This window comes from Anabrus simplex, chromosome 4 (genome assembly GCF_040414725.1).
Source record: "Anabrus simplex isolate iqAnaSimp1 chromosome 4, ASM4041472v1, whole genome shotgun sequence".
Classification (NCBI taxonomy): domain Eukaryota; kingdom Metazoa; phylum Arthropoda; class Insecta; order Orthoptera; family Tettigoniidae; genus Anabrus; species Anabrus simplex.
The window spans coordinates 130,302,807-130,318,678 of NC_090268.1; the positions used below are offsets into that span (position 1 = coordinate 130,302,807).

General features: G+C 40.0%; 1 protein-coding gene across 1 annotated transcript in view; it reads left to right on the forward strand.

Annotated features, from left to right (window-relative positions):
* The window catches only part of LOC136871696 (NBAS subunit of NRZ tethering complex), a 297,103-nt gene that overhangs the window by 238,148 nt on the left and 43,083 nt on the right, over positions 1–15,872 (forward strand). Inside the window, exons 37-38 of the mRNA XM_068227188.1 lie at positions 6,430–6,622; positions 11,678–11,916. Of these exons, the coding sequence (XP_068083289.1) occupies positions 6,430–6,622; positions 11,678–11,916 (432 nt within the window). The remainder of the gene's footprint in view (positions 1–6,429; positions 6,623–11,677; positions 11,917–15,872) is intronic.

Sequence of the window (15,872 nt, forward strand, 5' to 3'; positions counted from 1 at the left end):
TTTGTTGTCGGTAGTTTTCTTTTTTTTTTTTTTGCTAGGGGCTTTACGTCGCACCGACACAGATAGGTCTTATGGTAGTTTTCTTACCATGCTGTGCAAATATCTTCTTGTAGCACACTGTGCAATGTCGCTGCATTTTTCTGGCTGGTCCTTCCAGTTTACCCAGTGTGTGCGCCCTGTTCCTTGTTGGAGGTGTACAGGATGTAGCAGTGCTTCAAATGACGAGAAGATTTTTTTTTTCCAGAACTGCACTTGCATTGTAGGATCCAGACATTTACAACTGTAGTACCCAGAAGAAGTTCAATGGCAACTTTCCTCCACCATTTTACACCCTTTCTCAATGGGGTGTAATGTGACATTTGATCACCAAGATCAACACCCTTTTTGATCTTGTTGTAGTGCAACACAGATTTCGGCTTCAAAATTGGATCTCCTTTCCTGTTCCTTTTTCCGGTGTCTTCCAGAATATCACCATAATCTGGTACAGTGGATATCATCAAACTCTCCTCTTGTCCATTCAGTTAATTATCTTGACCCCCTTTTCATTCTCTGCTCCACAAATTTCCCCCCTTTGAAGACGCTTATTAACCACATCTTTGTAGAGACCGCTCTCAGTAGGTCGAATTGTTCCACAGAGAAGTGTTTGCTTGTCCAATAGATTCTGTGCCAATTGAACACTTGTATAAAAATTATTGGCGAACAAGATGCGACCTTTTCCCAACAATGGCTCACACATGTTCATGACGACTGCTCTAGCGTGACCTGTCCCTTGCAGCTCATCATCTTTCCCTTGATAAACTCTTACTGCAAATGTATACCCATCTTCCATGCACACTTTGTATAGTTTAATTCCATACTTACGTGATTTGTTCGGAATATATTGCCTGAAAAGCAATCTTCCCCTCCACGGCACCATAGACTCGTCTATTACAACATTTTTCCCAGGGGTTAAGGCTTTCTGAAAATTTTCCTGAAGCTGGTCTACTAGAGGTTTCACTTTATACACTCTTTAATTTCTCTCCCTAGGGGCTTCATTATCACACGAATGTCAACAGGAGAGCAAATCTAAGAAGCGATCATGAGTCATAGTGGCTTTTATTACCTTATACTCATATAAAGAGTTCTTCGACCAATAAAGTGCCAGTTCAGGGACATAATTTAACCCCGTAACAAGTAATATCCCCAAAAACTTGACCATTTCTTCCTCAGTGGTATCAGTCCATTTGGATAACCACCTCCCTTTCTTTGGTGGACACTTTTCTAACTTTTGTGCAGCAAGTCTGTTTGTTGCAGTTACCATAGTCTGCATAATTTGTTGTGTTACAAACATGTTATAAATATCAGAAGGGCTATCAAAATCAGCCACAGTGTTCACTTCTGTGTCATCACAGAAAATGGGTATGCCAATGACATGTCCCCCTACTGAACCCCACCTTGGCACATCGACATCACTTACATCACCATTACCAACAATCTGACTTGGAGAGTTATCACTTAGCGTTTCGTCCCCATAAATAGCTGACCCACATGCTTCAGAGTCACTGCCTGTGTCAGAAGACGAGTCACTATCTTGGAGATTGTACGTAGGGTCACCATCAGATACAGGAGAGAAATCACTGTCACTGTCATCACTTTGTTCCAAATAATGAACAGTTCGTCTGGGATCCAGTGCTGCCCTATCCCTCTTTCTTTTCCATGCCACTGGTGTGTCAGAATGTGAAGGCTCCATGTCTAAAAAAGGACTTGAAATTGCTTCTAAATATTATCTACGGAAGATAATAAATATGTCAATAACTACTCCAATAACCTCTATTCGCTTACCTAAGAGCAATGTAGAAAGCAGATATCAGAAGGGTGGTACTCCTTAAACAACAATCTACCATCTGCGGGCAGCAACACTCTAGGCTTCATTCACCGAAACCGCGCGAAGCTTTTCCCACGTAAAAATATAGGTCAGACAACAATCGGGACTCAGGGTGACCCGAAGCGATATGAATGGAATATGGAAAAAACTTCCTTCGGGTCACCGATGGGCCGATCAAAACTAGTAGTATGCCTCGATCCTTTACTTCAATTGGAACACTATGTTGCCATTAGTTAACAAAAATTCGTAACTAGGACGTAGTTACTTATTTAGAAATTTTGGGAAGTTCCCACCGACGGATAAGAGTAACATGTTTCAGAGCACGTGGTGATCTGAACCGCATGAAATGTGTTAAGACTGACATTAGTTAGGATATTTTACTTACAAAGATGAATTCATTATGGAATAAATAAACAATAAAAATGGTTTACAAATCACTACATAACATACAAATAATACATAATCAGATATCATCTGCATCATCATGACATTCAAAGTGTTCAGGAAATGACTGACATTGATTCATTGTTCATGGCACGATAGTGAAAATCTAACACAAAATGTGAATAACAAAACACAAGAAAACAATGTGCGCACCTTATAAACGAAAAATTGGTACAGTAATTTCCAGCACACTTTTTATCAGTCAAATCATGAAAGTTAGTTTGCGAGGCAGTAGGAAATTGTGGCATATTGTCAGTAATACAATAACCACCCGCTTTCCAAGCATATTTCAACACTGATACAAAACAATCAGCTTGTAATTGGTTATGCGCTAGCATTTGACTAGTTATAATGAAAAGTCTGTTTTTGGGTTTTAATGTTGACAGGCTGTGTAAATTCCTTACTCAACAAATGTTTTCCATTCGACAGACTATTTTAATTGTCGGAAGAATCCAAGATCATACGGCTGGCAAAGATACGTAGTTCCTTTCGGTATGTATTCAATTTGTACATGTTTGTTCGTCAGAGATTCAAGTTGTGCATTTTTTCCCTGGCTACTGAATGAATCTACAAGAAGATTTCTTCCATCTTCCTGTAATTGCGGATGGAAAACGTTTTGGAACCAGTCACGTACCTGCCCTTTCCCCATTTTCCCGAAGATGAACAATGAGTGGCAACATATTTAAAGGAATCTATGTAGGATTTGATACTTTCTTGTACCCTAAGTCCAAACTTTCCATTAATTTCTTGGAAAACGATCGAAAACAAATGTCCCATTTCTCCGGCTTTGGAAATGTGATATTGCACTGTGTGGGAGTGCCTAAAAATATTTCTGCAAACAAGCTTAGCAAGAACATCCTTCACACCACGAAAATCGTAACTTCTCTATGTTGCCATTTCGTACTCGAATCGGGACTGGTCCAAATTCCAGATATTGGCATCCGGAATTTCTTTATCTTCTTGCAGTTCATTAATGAATGTTACAAACTTTTTAGCCACTTCATGTCATACTTCTTGGTCCGTTTTAAATGTTTTACTGACTAATTTGGTTATTTTTTGCAACAGAAATTTCAAACGCCTTTTAAGGTTTGTCAAGTAGGGATCACTTTGGAGGGAGTGTTTGGGGCAATACAACTCTCCACCCTCATCAATCCAACGCTCAGTGTCCAATTTTGTGTCATATAATTAACACATCCTTGCTTTGATGAACTCTTCTTTCACATAAGCTTGAACCATTGCACATTTCATAATTTCTCCATTGTGTTCAACGTGGTTGACGATTCCATAAATTTGTCTCAGAGTTGTTTCATTCTTCTGAACAGCATACACAGGTCCTTGTTCCTTTATATTTTTATACATGTCCAACAATGATTCAGAATCATAATCTCCCACTAACTTACAGGGTCTTTCTCAGCCATCACAAGACATGTTATCTTCGTAACTTATCTCCGTGTTTGCGTTTTTTCAGTGATGTTGTCCCCTCCTCAATGCTATCTTAGTCTTCTGAATCAATGAAAACGGCTTCCTCCTCCTGAATAAATTAGCATTTTCCCTCCAAAATTGCATCAAATGTTGTCTTTATTTGTATGTACATGATTTGCTCTTAATCAGAAAGTTTTGTAGCTGCCATAGGCATTAATAAGAGCTACAATAATACACTGACTGAGCAAATGTCATGGGGTAGCAGAGCACTGATGCGCAGGTGTGTTGTCTGCGCATCACACGCCCCCTGTGCCAGCGGCAGTTGTATAGGAGACCTTGTGAGCAGTAGCTGTGCATGTGACAGGTGTAACATGGAATGTTGTCGTGAGCTGACACCGTTCGAATGGGGTACCCGACAGATGGGAAGTGCGATTTCGGAAGTGGTACAGGAATTCGGCTTCACACGATCAACCGTGTCCAGAGTGTATTGTGAATGGTTGAATGCAGGTGTCACCGTCCACAACAGGCGAACGACCAGCCATCCAGCCAACCTCGATGACTGTGACCGGCGACGTCTGAGACAGATTGTCAATAGTGGCAGACGGGCAACCGTGCAACAAATCATGGCTCAATTCAACACAGGCCATGCTAAACACGTCTCCCAGTGGACAATCCGTAGGAACATGGGTTCTATGGGGTATGGGAGCCGGCGCCGCCGCACACGGGTGCCACTGTTAACCCAACGTCATCGGGCACGACAACGTGTATTTGTCGCCAGTCACCAGGGATGGACACTAGAACAATGGCGTAACGTGATAAGGTCAGACGAATCACGATTTCAACTGCACCATGCCGATGGGAGGCACCATGTATGGTGCAGACCACATGAAGCATGGATCCTGCCTGCCTCGAAGGTGTGGTCCAGGGCGCTGGTGTCTCTGTTATGGTCTGGGGTGTATTTTCGTGGTATGGAATTGCCCCCCTAGTTGTTCTGGAAGAGACTTTGAATGATATGCGGTATGTTGAGCTGCTCAGAGACCATCTCCACCCATTTTTGGCCTTCCAGCGCCCAGACGGTTCTTCGGTGTTTCAAGATGATAACGCGCCGCCACATCGCTCCCATGTCACCCGAGAATTGTTCCAGGAACATGCAGCGGAGGTCCAACGACTGCCATGGCCACCCAGGAGCCCCGATATCAACCCTATCGAGCATATCTGGGATGTCCTGGAACGCAGGCTCCGTGCCATGGATCCTGCACCCACGAACAGACCAGCATTGGCAGCCGCTCTGCAAATGATTTGGTGTCAGCTGTATCCAGATGACTACCAGGGACTTGTTGACTCACTTCCACGGCATCTCACTGCAGTTTGCAGGGCCAGAGGAGGCCCCACACGCTATTAAGTGACTATCCCATGACATTTGCTAAGTCAGTGTATTGCTAAGTGGTCATATAAAGCAAATAATCCAATGCAATTGCCTGTATGTGGAATAGCCATCAGTCGTGGAGAACTTGACCATATAGAATAGGACTCGCCATCCCATATACACAACTGTAGGCAGCCGTATGTGGTGGGGGATAGTGGAGAACCGAACAAGTGGAGAGGGAAGGCGAGACAAGACAGCCGCTGGCTCTGAGTGCTGATGTGTGCCGGCATATACCGTACAATTCAGGGCGTGCACCGCCAACTTGGAGCTCCCAAATGCCCCCTTAAAAAGGACCAGCGAAAAAATAGACCTCCACTAACTGTTTCAGCTTAAAAAGACCTTCACGAATATGTAAAAATCAAATCAAAATACGCCGTCCGACTTTGTACCGTTCCCTCGTTAGATAAAATTTTTATGACTATGTTCAGAACCACGTGCTAATTGATGACTCAGAGCGACATGAAGAATACTTAACTTGCAGCATGCTGAACAGAAATGGGAGAAAGAATTCTTTTGATACATGCTTATATCCTTTTACTCTGCTGTCTGGCAAAATACAGTGCACACATCCTATTGGTTATCAAATTGATTACCTGAAGCCTCATTGGTTAACATTTCATGATCAGAACATTCCGGAATAACACATGCAAGAAATTGCTAAGACATTCAAATAACTCTCCACTTGTTACAGATTGACACAGGTTTCTCCTTGAAAGGGTAAATAAAAAGAAAAATACATTGCAGCACACAAAAACTGGTTTAATACAGGTGTTATCTCATGTTGGCCAAGTTGCTGAAGGTTGTTCAAAGACGTTCAATACTAGATGTTCTACTCACTCAGCAGAGAAAGTGATATTCTCACTGCTCCACACCGCCGCTATAACTCACATATTTGTGATGGGGACAATACAGTGGTACCTTTTTCTAACATTATATGGATATATATTGGATTGTTCATTTGTATTCCATTCTGAATTCTGAATAAGCTCTATTGTTTTTACATTTGTAGCACTCACGAATTATTCTCTCAATTTCACTTTGTCCTGTTGGTAATGTGAGACTCGTGTGATAGTTGTACTCACTTCACTGATGTACCTGCTTTTTACCCTGCTGTCCTCTACTTTCTGTGATAAACAAGCATTAGTGCCTCCTCACCCTAGTGCAGTCATATGTTGAATAATTAAGATGCATTCACATAGCATCATTTGTCGTTGTTGTATGTTGTCCAGTTTTAACAGTTTGTTATTTGTAAGCTAAAGATATTTTTTTACAGAAGTGGCTCACAACAGGATGCTCTCTCCCTACTGCCTGCAGTCCTTAGACGCTTGCAAGAGAGCGTGGAACAGAGGGATGCCAACACGGCACCAGCTGATGCCATTGGGTTAGTGTGGAAACAGTTAGAGCCTCTCTGTGGAGATAAGAACCTGACTCCTGAAATTAGATTACAGGCCCTCAATCTGCTGCAGGTCAGTAGAATTATCTTTGTCATTTCCACTTAGACCTCTCCCGGCCATAGTGTAGTAAAATATACTGCAGGAAAGATGTGCCTCCGGGCCATAGTGTACTAAAGCGTTGTAACTTTTAAGATTGCATTCAGAAGCTACAGTATTTATGGGAAACAAACTCAAGTAATATTTATTACTTATAATTTTTGTTCTTCCTAAAGATACTGGCACAAGGTTTGGTCTTATAAACGCTGCACAGGCATAATTAAGGAACAAAATACAGAAGGCAGTGACAGTGTTCCATCCAAAGTAAATAAATATGTTGCCGTCTAGTACAGGTGGATATGGTTTGTGTGAAAATGAAATAGAACTTATTGTTCATGAAAATTCTGATTGCACAAGTGTTAGTAGAGGTGCAAGTCAATTTTCTGATATAACGAATGAGAGTGATTATGATTATTTGACAGCAGTTAACAGTGTTACTCCAGAACAAGTCCCTAATTTTTCACCAGCAAAGAGGACTTGAAATCTCTAACATAACTTAAGGATGAACTCTTATGTCATAACTAGATATTGTTGGCTTTCCTTTGGTGAAACAATTATCTTTCTGTGTTTGTTGGTTCTTGAATAATATGATTTTCTATAAATGCCTGCACTTTTAACTGGCAGCCTAAGAAAAAACAACCGGGCGAGTTGGCCGTGCGTGTAGAGGCGCGCGGCTGTGAGCTTGCATCCGGGAGATAGTAGGTTTGAATCCCACTATCGGCAGCCCTGAAAATGGTTTTCCGTGGTTTCCCATTTTCACACCAGGCAAATGCTGGGGCTGTACCTTAATTAAGGCCACGGCCGCTTCCTTCCAACTCCTAGGCCTTTCCTATACCATCGTCGCCATAAGACCTATCTGTGTCGGTGCGACGTAAAGCCCCTAGCAAAAAAAAAAAAAAAAGAAAAAACACTTTCATTTCTGGGAATAACCTGCATATCAATGTGGCCGGGAGATAGTTAAACTATGTAATGTTGCTACTATTTTTTACAGAGCTATCACATTTTATTCATTATGATATTGTCATTGTTGCATCATTGTTGCACATATTTATGAAGTACCAGTGTTTGGTCTCCAAAATGCACTCAAGAACTTTCAGTGGTTGTTAGCAGCTACTACTACTTTTTATTTTTCACCTTACCAGGTAAAATTGTTTCATAGCAACTTGATTTCAATTTCCCTATGCATTTAAATTTGCATTTTTAAAATCATGACTGTATTGTCATTCATCTTTCTGTAGATCACTCATTCTTGTTAAAAATTAAAAGCAAAAATCCTCACCATGGATATGAGCATTGCTGACTGCAGTATCACAGAGGTTACAACTACCATTAGTCAAGTGAAGAGTCCTGGTTTAAGTGCTGAGGCCAGCCTTAACAAGAGATTTACTTATTCAAGGCCCTTGAGCAGTGGATATACATGGTGAGGACTATAAAGATATATAAAGAAAGAGAGGAGCACTAAATTGAACAAAATAATACAAACACAGTGACAGATCAGTGTGGGAAGAGGGAGAAATAGAAAGAAAACACCAATGGACACAAACATCTTCACACACTGCCATCTTCAAATACATTGGCTCTCTCCTTATGAATCCCACTTCTTCTACATCCATTGCTTCTTAGCCCCTGACAAGATCATTGCTGCTTTCCTGCTTCATCAGGAGGGAGGGTGGGTTTGAACACTCTTTGAGAGATCTCTTGATACAGCAAATGTAGGATAAGAACAACTCGGAATAAACACAGGAAAAGATAAAGATGAATTCAAATGTCAAAACTTAGGCACACAGTGTGATGTTTGGGACATCACTGAATGTTTTTAATTATTGAACTATATATTTAATTGATAAGATGTATATATTTAATCACTGATAGGTCATTTTTAAATTAATATGTGTATGTATATATAGGGTTTTATCATCCATTTCAATCATCATTTCATTTCTTTGTATCGCAGCTATAACGTATTCTGAACGAACAAATTATTGGGTAAAGTATTTCAACATCATGCATATTTATAACTTGCAGTAAATTTTCCAATAGCCATTGTGAGGTGACCAGAGTCAGCAGGCTAATTTCAGCCCAATTTCAGGAAAAGTACGTCATCTAGGTTACGAGAGACCTTACCCTCTCTACCTCATGAAGAGACAGTTGATACATTATTAACACCCACTTTTCAAACTCCGCTTCGGGACGCTTTATTTCAGCGGGAAAGTTCAGCCTATGTGAATTAACGTAATGAAGCAACGTGATGGATTCACAGCTATACATCGGAGAAGGGATGAGACCTCGAATCTTACTGGACCATGTGATATGCCTGATGGAAGGAGACTTTTGAACCGATATATACCACCGACAGGAGCTGGAGAGGACATTCGGACTTTCGGACATTCTGATTCTGATTCTCACTCTTGGAAGATACTCTTACTACGATTCTACGTCTACACATCGGAGAAGATTTTAACTTAGTTCACTTCGCATCTGAGTATATTCTACTCAAAAGTTACTCTCATTGGGACTTGTTATCTCAATGACGAGAGGTAGTCAATGGGAGACCGGTTCTGACTAGTATAGGGGAGGAGAGCTTTTATTATGAATTTAGCTACGCTACTGTTCCGTAATACGGAAGAATACAAGTGTATTCTCTCCATGAACATAACCCATGGTGGTTTTGCACTTAAAATTAGGACTCATTACGACTTTATGTAAGGAGTACAGTAGGAAGTGTTAAGGACAGGAAATGTAGAAGTAGGACTGGAATCCAACAACAGAGAAGGCAGCCGGTACGAGATCCACATATCATCAGCTTCAAGACAACAGAGTCTACATATGGTGAGCTTATGGCATAAGTTACTGCAAGTCTTTGCGCGACAGTTCATTTTTAAAATTAATTTCATTCAATTTTTATTTTGCTTCCGTAAGTTCAGATGTCGTTAAAATGCCGTTATAGCATCTTGACTTTGTCAATTAAGTACTTTGGCACCTTTAGGTCTTCCAGACATTCCCATATCTTGTTTTGAGGAACACTGTCATATGCTTTTTCAGTGTCCAGAAATGCAATCACAAGATTTCTTCCGTATTCCCAGTACTTTTCTTCAGCATTTTTTCTGCAAAGATAAGATCCACTGTACTTCGACCTCTCGTGAACCCGTGTTGTTCTTCCTCAAGCAAAGGTTCCACTATCTTCCCAAGTCTCATTTCTATGATCTTTTCCAGCAGCTTCAGTGTGTGTGACAACAGTGTGATGCCCCTGTAATTTCCACATTTCTGTCGGTTGCTCTTTTTGAACAGTGGGATGATGACTCCTTTATTCCAATCTTCTGGGATTTTGTTTCCTAGTATTCCAGCTGCCTTTATCATGTCTAAGCTGAGATCATCAAAGCCTGGGGACTTCCCATTTCGCATGCTATTTAGTGCTGTTTCTACCTCAAGCCATGTAAATGGGTATCTGTTGTTTTTGGCTTCATCTACACTACATTCATTCGTGGTGGTGTTTCCCTCATCTCCATTTAACAGCATGTTGAAGTAACTCTTCATTTCATCCCTGATCCCTTCAGCTGTTCGTATTAAGCTACCATCATCTGTTTCCAGTGCAAGGATGTTTATATGTTCATTTCTTTTACTGTTTACTATTTTATATAGTAGTTTCCTACTTCCTTGACAGTCTTTCTCTATCCTTGTAGTGAAGTCATCCCAGCACTTTTCCTTTTCTTCCTGGATCTGTCTTTTTTACAGCCAGTTTCCTTTTCGGTATTCCTGTGCTAGATCAATTTCTAATTCATTTCCTCTATCATCTGTTTTCTGCTTTTCGTGGTCTAATTTTCTTTTCAGTATGTTTCTTTTACTGCTGTCTTCACTCGGTCATTGCACCAAGGTGTTTCCTTCTCTTTTGGTGTGTCACTTGTTTTCCCGCAGATTTCCGTGGCTTCTTTTACAAGGGTTTCTTTGAATAAGGACCCTTCTTCTTCTACTCCCCCTTTCTGAGTTTTGGGTAATTTGACTGTTATCCTTGCTTCATAGTTCTTCTCCATGTCCTTCAGCAGTCATGTCGTAATCTTGGGCATTTTCTTTTGTTTAATTTTGGGCACATGAACATCTTTTAGGTCAGCAATTAATAGCCGATGGTCGCTATCTAGGCGCTTGCTGGGTATGATTTTAGCATCTGTAACATACTGACCCGCTTTTCTATCAGTGATGTTGAAGTCTATCATAGTCTTGAGCTTTCCATCCCAGCTGTATCTCGTTATTTTATGGCTCTCTCTCCTCTGATACCATGTGTTCTGTATGATTAAGTTGTTTCGCACACAGAAATCAATCAGGTTCTCTCCTTCAAAATGTCTGTTACCATAGCCATGAGGGCCAATGATGTTTTCACAGCCTAGTCTTTCTTTACCAACTTGGGCATTCAGATCACCTATAATGATGGTGTTCTCCTCAGTTATTTGTTCCTCAAGTTCGATAAGGAATTGCTCCTTCTCCTCTGTGGTACATCCTCTCTGCGGTCAAATGTTTGCAGAAGAGTATGATGTGTATTACCAACACTTAGTCTCATCTGGATGATCCTATCACTCACATATTTGACATTTGTCTGTATGTCTATATCTTTATGAAGGAGGAAGCCAACTCCATTTTTGGATTCATTATTGTTCCCACTGCAGTACAGCACATATCCATTTCTCAAGGACTTCTTCCCATGTCCTGTCCATTTTGTCTCACTCAACCCCATTATCTTGAACTTACGCCTCTCCATAAGATCCACAAGTTCTTCATATTTGTTGGTGAGAAGTGAGGATATTGAATGTCCCAATTTTCAGTTGCTCCTTCTTGGGAGGGTTTTGTGTCTTCCAGTATCTCCGATGAGCATCAGGCTTATGGCCAGCAGAAATTCAGATGGTACAAGAAGAACTGTCATGTTCGGTATTTAATTTATTCTTCCATCGAAGGCTTGTTTTAGGTTTGAAAGCAAACAAACATGGGGGGGGGAATCCATTTTCTAATGTTCTTGCATACATTTCCTTTTGTGGTATGTTACAGAGTCTAAAGGTGGTACCTGAGGATACTGGAATAGTTTTGCTCTTTCATCACACTCAAGCAGCTGTTGCATTAGCCTGGCCAGGGGCTGCTATCCCTGTACTGGAGTCAGAACTAACATCTGAGTCTGCTCGGCATAAACTGTTTGAACGACTTCTGGCACAGGCAAAGACATGGCAGCAGATATGCACACTGAAGGATCTTCTGGACAAATGGCCTCCCTTTGAAAACCCTGCCTTCAAGTGAGTCATGTTTTATTATTCCTTACATTTCAGTTTCCTCATATTTGAGTGGCAGTTAAGAATATATTATGGTATTTCTGTCGTAAGAAATGATGTAAAGGGCAAGGTTGCTTGTAGCTCACCTCTACTCTGTGCATTGTGGGTAATGCTAGGTGGGCTATATCAACATAAATGTAACAGTGGGTATGATAAGATATTGTAAATCCCAAGGTATTCCTAGGTTTTCTCTTTTCCCTGTAACTTTCTTCTCTTCTCTAACCAGCTTTCTTAGTCTTACTATTTTCCATGTTCCAAGATTTAACCCTTTGTACTTATATATTGGAATACAGTATGTTCTAACATTTGTTTGGTCTAGGAATAGCATTTATGCTTTTAATAACTCATGTGCTTCAAGGTTCAAGCTCTATGAAATCGATTTATTCTGTCAAGACAAGGAGCCACTGATAGGAAATCTGCATTTTATTAGCCACACACTCAAGATTACGAGGGACTGAGTGTTGTAACAGACAGAACAAAGAAATATGTAGAGAAACCCATTCTCCCCCCCCCACCAAAACCTTTACAATTAAATTAGGACTTCATCGAGGTGTTTTACTTTGAAACTTGTTATACTGAACACGAAAAATTTACCTACAAATTATGCATTTCCAGCAGTTATATAATCATGTAAAGTACTATATTTTTGTTGAGTTTGGTGTATAACATTTTAGCCTTCAGTGATTTTTCCATAAAAACAGATGCGAGGTGTAACTAGCCAAACTTATTCAACTGCTATGGGTTAATCTTTGAATGTTCCTGGCATTTTTAATGTTTTTTATTTTATTTAATTTTTCCTTCAGTGTAATTCCCATATACCGGACTTACTCATGTATATCTCACTATCACATATAGTATATTATGCATCGTAATTTTCGTTATGGAATTAACACGTTCATAGCCGCTCAGATATCGATAACAATTACTGTGATACTGTAATACTTTTTTCCTGCTTAACAGAGTTAATTTCTGGGTCCTTATGCATTTTAATTATTATTTGAATTATTTTAATAATATTTCTCTGCATAGGAGCTATGGTGGGCATCAGTGGCACTACTGATGTGCTTTTTGCCTCCGGTGCCATTTGGCGTTGCGTGTGGGTCATGACTGATAATGAAGCAAAATTAGGAAAGAAAGTTTTATTCGATTGTAGATAATCAATAACTTTATCCAACGGCTAAATGAGTTTCTGAACATTTCTCACAAAAATGCTGTGTAGTAGAGTCATTATTTATGTGTGAATAATCACTGTACAACATACCTAATAGTGCACTGCAACAAATGCAGACACATATGTCATTGTTTGGAGTGTCAGTTACTTGTGTCTTTCGTGGAATTGCATTAAGCACTGCTCAAGTCACAAGCCTGGGCGTCTTGGACACTCCCTGAAGTAGAACATGCTGTCTTTATGCTGCCCTTATTCGTAACACTGCACCGCTTCCGTGATCTGTGCCCATTCTCCTTAGCAATACATTTACTGGCAAAACATGTTTCTGAAGGCAGTACAGTCGATTTTGGGAGCCTACAAGGTGGTCTTTCTTCCACTGAGAGGGCCCTGCAACCTCACCATTTTCTGTTAACATTGTAAAAAAGTATGCCAAAATGTAATGGCTACAGCAGAGGTGTCAGCTATTACGGATTGTCCGTAATGATTACGGATTTCACTTCGCGATTATGGCATTACGGTCGAAGCGGAAATTATTACGGAAAAGCAACATTATCACTATAAAAATTAATTTCTACGAAAAAAGGAAAGAAGTAAAAAATGTTCAATCCCTTAGAGCATTACTGGTCAACCCTCCTCATTTCAATGTTTGTAAGTTGGCAGTTAAACATATTTGGCAGTTATTTGGTCATCACTTCATTTCTTTTCCCGCTGGCTTTGTGAAATCACGGCTAGCTACTCTTTGCTCTGCTGTTCTCCAGTGCGTGCATTCGGCTCTCTCTCTGTTGTGTGCATAGATGTGAGTGGTATATTCATCGTGTTTCAATTCTAATTATCCTAGTCGTTGATTCGAAAAGAAGTGATTGGTTTTATAAAATGAAGCGGAGCAATTGTCAAATTGCATCATCGTCTAAGAAGACAGCAGTGTTACAGAAATATTGAGATGGTTACACAAAGGAATGGCCATGCCTACTTGCTTTACGTGTTGGTTAAAACCACGTGTTTTGCAGTGTGTGTTCATGTGATTTCTCTGTGGCTCACGGTGGATGAGATGATTGCAGAAGACACATAGTATCCAAGAAACATCACACATACGGTGAATCAAAATTATGAAACCAGTCTGTTTCATCGTACTTCATAAAAAGTAATGAAACTGCGGTGATAAATGTTGAATTGTTGTTCACATAATTTCTTTCGGAGCATAATATTCCGTTAACAGTTTCAGACCACACTGGAAATTTATTAGATCAATGTTCCCCGACTCTAAGATACCTCATAAATATGGTTGTGCAAGAACTAAAACCTCTAAACTAAAACGGTATCTGAGGCAAAAAAGGAAATAAGTGAACTTTTGCAAATAACGCCTTTTTCTTTGGCTACTGATGGTAGTACGGATTCAAATGCAGTTAAAGTTCATCCAATAGTTGTCTCTTTCTTTAATGCTCAGAAAGGCCAAATATCAACTCTTCTATTGTCATTGTTAGAGAATACCGACAATACAGGTGAGAAAATTTTCTCTGTTATTAATAGTGAATTGTCTTCTTTAGCCATTCCATGGGAAAATTGCATTTCTTTTTCATCTGACAGTGCATACACAATGATGGGGGCAAATAAAGGTGTTGCCAAATTTGTGAAGGACAGGCATTCTTCTGTTTGTGTCCCAGGTTGTTAATGTCATCTCATTCACATCTGTGCACAAAAGGCAGCAGCCCAATTACCAGTCATGTAGAGAACATTTTGGTTCAGTTATATTACTATCTTGATAGAAGTTCTAAAGGAAAAATGACATTGAAAGTATATCAGGCTGTTTGAGGCACAGAGGGTCACAAAATTTTGAAATATGTTAGTACCCATTGGCTCTCGCTTCTTCAGTCTATTAATAGAGTTCTTGAGCAGTGGGAAGCTTTGACACTCATGTTTTGTAGAGAACCCCACCATAAAAATGAGAGCACCAAGCAGTTTGAAACTGTAAAATCTTTCATACAAGACCCACACACAAAACTGTTTTGCTACTTTCTTCAGAGTACACTTCCTGTCTTTAATTCAGTGAATTTATTTCTGTAACAAGATGCTCCTGTCATACATCTTCTTAGGAGGAAACTTACTGGTCTTTTAACTGACCTATTGGTCGGATTTGTTCAGCCATGTTCTGTTCACTCAGAATCCACCTTCCTTTTGAGTGTTGAATTCAAGAGGAGGAAACACCAGAAAGCCAATGAGAACTTGGTAATTGAAGCAAAAGCTAGGGCATACTTAAAACGTAATGACTGTGATGAAGAGATGTTTTACAATTCTGTAAGAGAGTTTTATATGGCAGCTTGCAGTTACATTATCAGGAAATTTCCCCTTGATGATGAATTTCTTCATCATGCCGAATTTGTAGACATCTTTCAGAATGAACGTTTCCTATTTATCTCTTGAATATTTTGTTTGAAGATTCCCAAGTTTGGTCAAGGAAAGTGAACATGACAAACTTGAAGAGGAATTTGCAGTTTACCAGTGTGATACTTTCCCTGAATGTATTGTACGTGGACCTAACATTGATGTGTGAACTGGGGCAACATTGCAGAGCTTAAAAATGAAAGTGGACAAATTAAGTATAAAACCTTAAGTAATGTTGTATTTGCAGTACTACGTGTATCTCACAGTAACTCTCCCACAGAAAAGAGTTTTCAGTGTTGTGAGGAAAAATCAGACAGAATTCAGGCCCAAATTAAGTACATCTACACTGGAATCGCTTATGGTCATGAAGACA